This window comes from Ostrinia nubilalis, chromosome 23 (genome assembly GCF_963855985.1).
Source record: "Ostrinia nubilalis chromosome 23, ilOstNubi1.1, whole genome shotgun sequence".
In the NCBI taxonomy this organism is placed as follows: domain Eukaryota; kingdom Metazoa; phylum Arthropoda; class Insecta; order Lepidoptera; family Crambidae; genus Ostrinia; species Ostrinia nubilalis.
In genome coordinates this window covers 1829039-1836572 of record NC_087110.1, presented here as the reverse complement: position 1 = coordinate 1836572, position 7534 = coordinate 1829039, and the positions used below count along the sequence as shown (strand labels likewise).

Genomic DNA, 7534 nt, shown 5'->3' with positions numbered 1-7534 from the left:
AGCGACGGGTTATGTGGGACTCTCTTGTCGGGTGGCAGCAATAGCGGCTGTCACCCGACAAGTATACCCACTAAAAACCTGCGGTGCACCCTCTGCGTTTTACTGGCACGACGTGGGGTCCTACAGATTCAGACCACGCCGTGCCGACGCATGGCCCAGCCTTTGCCGGGCCTCCCGCGCTAAAGAGGGGGTCTGCCGGTACACTGGCAGACCCCCCAGACAGGGTGGGACCGTGCAATGTGGGTGATGGGCCCCCCGGCCTAACACCCACTGGTCTCACCTAGGGAGGCGGAAGGAGGCGAGCGAATCTCCTCCTTCTTCCCCCCGGCCGTCTGCGCCGGAGCGCGTGGGCTTCGGGATCTACTTCCCTAGCCCGTTCCGCGGTCTCCTTCTGCAGCATCACCTCTTCGCAGAAGGAGACCATGGCGTCCCACGCGCTCTCGCCCAGGAGCATCGCAACCACGACGCTGGGGAGCGCGAGGTCCGGACCAGTCACCGCAGTCAGAGCCCGGCGCTGCTGGACCCATGCTGGGCACACCTCAAGGGTGTGCTGAGCCGTATCTTCCGCAGCGCCGCACTCGTGACATTCAGGGCTCGGCTCTCTACCGATCAGATGCAGGTACCAACCGAAGCATCCGTGTCCAGTTAGCACCTGCACCAGACGATAGGTGAGGAAGCCGTGCCTCCGATGCACCCACTGGTCCAGGACCGGGCGGATCGCCTCTATGGTTCTCACGCCATAGCGGCAGTCTACCAACTCCCGCTCCCAGCGCCGCAGAAGCTCCTCTCGGGCAAGCTCGCGGACGCGCTCCACCTCCTCGTATGCCGGGCGCTCCCCTGCCTCGCGCCTCGACGTTCTGAATTGGTAGACCACGTCGAGGACCTCTGCTTCGAGTTCCCATGGGGGGAGCCCGGCCAAAACGCACGCCGCACCGTGTGATACGGTACGGTACCCTCTTATCGCCCGCAAAGCGATGGTGCGCTGCGGGCGCCGCAGAGCGGCACGGTTCTCTCTGTCGAGAGAACCCACCCATATGGGAGCCCCGTATAGGGCCATGCTCTTTATAACCCCAGCGTAGAGTTTGCGACAGCTCACGCTGGGGCCCCGCGTGTTAGGCAGCAGTCTGCCCAATGCAGCTGCCGCCCCTGTAAGTTTGGGGGCCAGGCCCTCGAAATGGGCGTGGAAGTTCCACCGCCCGTCCAACACTAGGCCCAGATACTTCATCTGGCCCCCTATCCGCACACGGACACCCTCTATATTGAGGTGGGCACCTGGTGGCGGTCCCTTCCGAGGCCCGTGAAACATTAGGGCCTCGGTCTTATGGGGGGCCACTTCCAGGCCCGCCGCCCTGATACGGGCTACAACCATTTCGGTGGCCGCCTCTATCCGCAGGCAGAGTTCCGGCAGGGCCCTTCCTGTGGCCACGACAAGTGTGTCGTCGGCGTAACAAAGCAGGCTCGTCCCTCTAAGGAGCCTGCACCGCAACACACTGTCGTAGGCAATGTTCCAAAGAGTCGGCCCTAAGGCCGAGCCCTGGGGGACCCCGCGGAAAATCCGCTGCTGGACCAGCTCCCCATCCGCGCCAACAAGACTGACCTGTCGGTCCCGCAGGTAGTCCGCCACTATCCTGATGAGATAGGCCGGCACTCCGTGATAATGAAGCGCCGACACTATCGTGTCAAAGGGCAGACTATTGAAGGCGTTGGCGATGTCCAGCGACACCGCCAGTGCCCTTTCGCCGCGGGATACAGCCTCCTCTGTTTTTGACTTCAGGGCGGACAAGGCGTCAAGTGTAGAGCGCCCCGCCCTGAAGCCGAACTGCCGCTCCGACAGGTTGGGGCCCACGTCATTCAGGTGCTTGGTGAGGCGGGAAACGATGATCCTTTCGAGGACCTTCCCCGCCTCATCGAGCAGCACGATGGGCCTGTACGCAGAGGGGGAGTCGGGCGGCCGACCCTCCTTTCTCAGCAGGCATAGCCGGCCATCCTTCCAGATCTTCGGGAACTGACTGGTTCTGAACACCAGGTCAAAGAGTTCCCGAAGACGGTCCTCATTTTCTTCCACCTGCATGAACAGGCGGAGGATCTTCCCTGGGACCCCATCTGGGCCTGGGGCCTTCCTGCTGCCGTGGAGTCGGTCGAGGGCGACACCAACCTCTACCATTGACACCGGGGGGGTTGGAGGCTCCGGTGATTGGGCTCTACGGCTGCGGACAGGAGCCGGGGCACGGAAGTCCCCTTGTTGGGGAAACAGGGACCCCAGCACCCGCCGCAGGAGGTCTGGCTCTATGGTCTCCGCGACTGGCGCCGACTGTCCGCGCAGCTTATTCCGCGCTGCGCGATATGGCCGCCCCCACGGATCACCGTCGAGCTCCTCCAGCATTTCGTTGTGGGCTGCCGCCTTAGCCTCCATGATGGCCACCTGGAGCGTCCTCTTGGCCTCCTTGTAGGCCACGCGCAGGCGCTCCTCCTCCACCGGGTCCCGTGTTGCGCGACGACGGTGGCGCAAATAGGCCCTCCTTGCCGCGTTACTGGTGGCCCGGAGGTCCGCTATTTCCTGAGACCACCAGTAAACCTGCCGTCTGTTGCCAGTGCGTTGGGCTCTCGGCATTGCCGCATCGCACGTCTGAGTCAATGCCGCTCGGAGACAGGCGGCACCGGCGTCGGCATCGGAGGGATGAGGACTCCCCTTGCTGCACCAGGCCTGGACAATGGCCGCCTCTTCGGCCTTTTCTTTGTCCAGCTTGGTTGTGGCCCACCTAGGAAAGGCCGAGTGGCCAGTACGACGAGGCGCTCGGGGAGTGGTGGAGGGAGAGACCTCGAACCGGATGTAGAGATGGTCCGAGAGAGTCTCCTCCTCCATCACCCGCCAGTTGACGACGCGTTGGGCGACCGCAGGGGTGGCGAAAGACACATCCACCCTTGAGCCACCCTGTGCCCTGACGCAGGTATGGGCTGTCCCGGTGTTCAGAACGGACAGCCCTAGTTCGGCCACCCAGTCCTCGAGGGCCCTACCTCTCACATCGGTGAAGTTCCCGCCCCACATACGCGATTTCGCATTCAGGTCGCCCATGAGGATGACCTGGAGCGGCGCCAGCCGACGAATCGCGGGACCCAAGACGCCGAGAAAAGTCTCGAAGGCCGACAGGGGCTTGTTGGGGGAGAAATAAACGCCGACAATCGCGTATCTCCCCCATTGGGCCGTCACAAAACCAGGGCCGCGGTCTCTCAGATTAAGAGGAGTAGTGGCGGGCCCATTCCGGCATATGATTGCCACATCCCCTGCGGCGTCGCCTACCCAATGCGGTTGCGGGGGAACCCAGTACGGCTCCGAGGCCACCGCCACGTCAATGTTCCACGCTGCCAGGGATTGTAGAAAGAGATCCTGCGCCCCAGCAGCGTGGTTGAGGTTCGCCTGGAGGAGGCAGATTTGACGACTACTCATCGGTCATGTCTGCCTCCTCGCACCGCTCGTGGTGCTCCTCTATCAAGGGGGTTGAGACCCTCGGAACTGCTTTCCCTCTTTTCTGGGGGGGTTTGCAATTTCTTCCCCCCATGTGGTGGCTGATGTCGCAACCGGCCTCGGCACAGACAGCGCAGTGCGCCTGACCGTCACAATCCGCAGCCTTATGTCCCGGATTGCCGCACCGGAAGCATAGGCCGCTTCGGTCCACTGTAGAGGGGCACAGCTGCCGGGTGTGTCCAAGGCCCATGCACTTGAAGCACCGCATCGGGCGAGGATCCAGAACCTGTACACGGGCCGAGGACCAGCCCACAAGAAGGCGACCGGCCTCCGACAGGGCTTTGGCCGCTACGACTGGGCAGCTAATCGTGGTAGTTCCCTCACCACGGGTGCTGCGCCGAATCTCCCCCACTCTCACTGCCTCCTGAGAGCAGCCCGTCCTGCTGGCCACCGCTTCGGCAACCTCCTCTCTGGTGACTGATTCGTCCAGGCCGATAATGCGCATGTCTGCGCGCTTTTCAGGCCTGGTGACGATTACGTCGCCACCGAGAGCCGCCCTCAGCTGAATGGCCAGCTTGTCTGCCTTGTCCTTGGACTCGGCGCCTGGAACCTCAATTAGGCGAGCTCCGGTCGCCGAGTCAGTGACCTTAATGTTCGGGATTCCCAGCTCAGCTAGGTCCACTGCAGCCTTGGCCTTGGTGAGCACCTTCTTATAAGTTGCCCCTCTCTTCTCCGCCTCAGGTTGCAGCGTCACAACAATGGCTGCGCTGCGGGGAGGGGTTAACTTCACCTTCGGCTTAGGTTTGGGTGCCGTCGGGGCCGTCTTGGGCGCAGGGGCCGGCTGGGAAGCTGCCGCAGACCGGGGTTTTCCCTTTTTCCCCCGCCGCGTCACGGTGGCCCATGTCTCCGCTGGTGGGGCAGTCGAGGTCGTCGCCCTGACCTCCTGGCTGGAAGCCACCGGCTCCGGCTGGGATGGGGGCGGCGGCCTAGCCGCCGTGCGCTTCCGCTTCGGTCCAGGGGTTGGCCCTGCTGCAGGGGCTGAGCTTGCCGTAGGGGCCGAGGCAGTTCTTGAGTCAGACGCTAGTGGGGGGCGGAGGGTCCTCTGGGGCGGCAAACGGCTCTCCAGATCTCCGAGTCTGGCGTCTATGAGCTTGGCCGCCGAGTCTATAGCTCTTTGGCAGGCCATCTGCAGGAGCTCCTCTATAGATTGGGCGCATAATGCGCCCTGGGGGAGAGGGTCTCTCGCGGGAGCCTGGGCCTCCATCTCGTCCTCGTGGGTCTGGGCCTCCATGTCGTCCTCGTGAGTTGACGGGACCGCCGGCGGGGGCATCACATTCCTTTTGCCGACATTGGCAGTCAGCTCCGCCATCTCGCGCTTAAGGGCGCGGATCTCCACATGGAGACTTTCCATTTCTCGCCTCAAGTTGGCGTTGTCGATCCTCAGCCGGCGGTTTTCCTCCGTCTCGGAGCGGGCTGCCAGCTGGTCGAGGATGCCGGCGAGGTTATCCGCTGACCTGTTGAGGGCTCCTTTCAGAGGACCCTGTAAACGTCCGGATGCCTGAGAGACGCGGGCGATCTCGGAGACAAACAGTCCCCCGCGAGCCCTCAGCTGCTCCAGGTCCAGCCTCTCATAGTCCACCTTGGACTTGGGATCTTCAAGGTTCGGCGAGATTGAACCCGCCTGACTCCTTTCTCGGCGGACCAGACTGGCTTTGGCCCTCCTATCGAGGTCGGCATTAAAGTCGAGCTCCTCCAGCTCCTCCACTCTCCTATAATAGTCCGCCCGCTGGCCACTGCCGACCTTCTTACCGCGGCGGGCAGTGCTGAATTTAGGCGCTGGGGCCACTTCCTCCTCCGAAAGAGAAGAGTTCTCATGCAGAGAGGCAATCTCTTTCCGGCGCTTGCGTGTTGGTTTGGGTCGAACCTTCTTATCCGGCAACGCAGAGGTTGCAGAAGCCTCCGACCCCAGTTCAGAGTCCGTCATTTTCTTGCTGTGGTCGCTGGTTTCGGCGTGTACCTTCGGGGCACAGGCCTCCACCTCCTGTTCGTCATGTTCCGTATCGTAGAGCGAATTCGAGTCCGTTGTGGGTTTGCATTTGTCGTCGTGGCGCGGTCGAGACCGCGGAATAGTGTTGGCCCCCCCGTATACACAGGGCCGACCGCCTTGTGAGCGGCCACGGGATTCCCCAGCATGGCTGGGACCCGCCCGGGTAGTTTTATCCGTTTTGACACTATTCATTTTTCAAACTGCTTGCGGGCGCAGCTGCCCCCCCTCACTCCCGGGAGGGGTAACGGCCGGTGATACTCCACCGACCGTGTCGAGCTAATAATACCCGACACTGCTCCTCGGCCCCCCCCCAGACCTTGGCATTTGAGGGTTTTAAAGACTTTTCCTTGTCTTGGCCCCGACTTCCGTAGCCGGGGCCCCCGGCCCCCCTCCGTTGGGGGGTTACGGGTTGCCCGACAGGCCCGCCGAGTTGACGCAACCTGCCGCGCCGGTGAGAAGTCAGCCGCCCGCGTGACAGAACACGCGGCCGTTGCCCGGGGTGCACCACGGGGAGGTCCCTCACCACCGCACCCCAATACCTGTGTACCTACCATGAGTTTACGTTAGGTGTGCTCGCTAGCGAATACGTCAAAAATCTTTATGGAGATTTTGTTTCTTGAAAGTAGCCGCTAGGGGCGCTGCACAATATGTCATACAATTAATGTAATTTTTTTACGCAGTCGCTAGCGAGCACACGTAACGTAAACTCATGGTAAGCACACTGGAGATATCAAACGTCAAAGAGGTTGTAGAAAAATCCTGTAAAGCTTACAAACAAAGACTTCAGCGTCATGAAAATGTACTTGCTGCATCCCTTCTAAATTCTGAGAACTCTACATTCAGGCTCAGGAGAAACCGAATAGCATCAATCTGAAGAGTTATTGTAAAGGAATCAAGGTGACACATCATGAGATGTGCAGAGCCGGAACTGTCATTATTACCAATTCAATCCAATCTGATAAAGGCTGATGGCTGATCGCAGATAGAATAAAAGGAAAAAAAAGTAAAAAAAAAACGGGGTTACGCGTACGAAGTCGCGGGCGGCCACTTGTATACTATAAAAAGCTCGTTGTTTTCTTCGATAGCAAATTAAAAGATCTTTTAAAACTGACTACTAAACATACCTCAGACCCGTTGCTTTCATGATGAAACTGTAGCTATGTGGTCGCTGATAACTTCAAATTATCACCGTTACGGGATTTTGCAACAAAACACTTTTATAAAGGTTAAATATTTACCCTCCCGACGTTTCAACTCGGTTGCACGAGTCATGGTCGCGGGCAGAATGAAGAGATACGGCGTCGTCTGCTCCGGCGCGATGAATTTTCTTCACCCACCCACATTTGCACAATATTTTCGTCCGTGTCAGTCCGACAAACTACACCACATAATAATGTCAGGCTAGTATTTTTGTGTGAAAAATCATCCTTATTATCAAACTAGCGGCCGCCTGCGACTTCGTACGCGTGGATCGTAAAATCCTTTTTTAGCGGATACCTACGTCATAACATCTATAGTCTGGTCCGTAAGCACGTAGAATTTGGTCCAATGATCCCTAGCTACCCATCCTTATCGCTCGCGCGTAATTATGTTGCTATCGCGCTCGCACGCTCACGGCGGGCGCGCGTCGCACAGTCGCGACAGCAATATAATTATGCGCGAGCGATAAGGATGGGTAGCTAGGGGTCATTGGACAAAATTCTACGTGCTCACGGACCGGGCTTTACCTGCATGCCAAATTTCAGCCCGATCCGTACAGTGGTTTGGGCTGTGCGTTGATAGATCACTATGTCAGTCAGTCAGTCAGTCAGTCAGTAAGTCAGTCCTTAACCTTTGAGTTATATTTAGATAGATTAATCGCTTTATTAACTCAATCAGTTCCTGAGGTATGGAGCGGCACGGGAGGGTGTTTTTGTAACGGTCAACCGTCAGCGAGACTTCACCACTTCACCATACCATTTATATGACCATGTTACATGGGCTAGTGTCGGCTCATATACCCATTTACCTAACACCCTGTATAC

General features: G+C 59.2%; 1 protein-coding gene across 1 annotated transcript; it reads right to left on the bottom strand.

The window, feature by feature from the left end:
• Positions 1-280: 280 nt before the first annotated feature.
• Positions 281-5702, bottom strand: LOC135083189 (uncharacterized). The gene is made up of 2 exons (XM_063977925.1): positions 3459-5702; positions 281-3415 (listed from the first exon to the last, which is right to left on the bottom strand). The coding sequence occupies exons 1-2, from the start codon at positions 5700-5702 to the stop codon at positions 281-283; spliced, it is 5379 nt and encodes a 1792-aa protein (XP_063833995.1).
• Positions 5703-7534: the final 1832 nt, after the last annotated feature.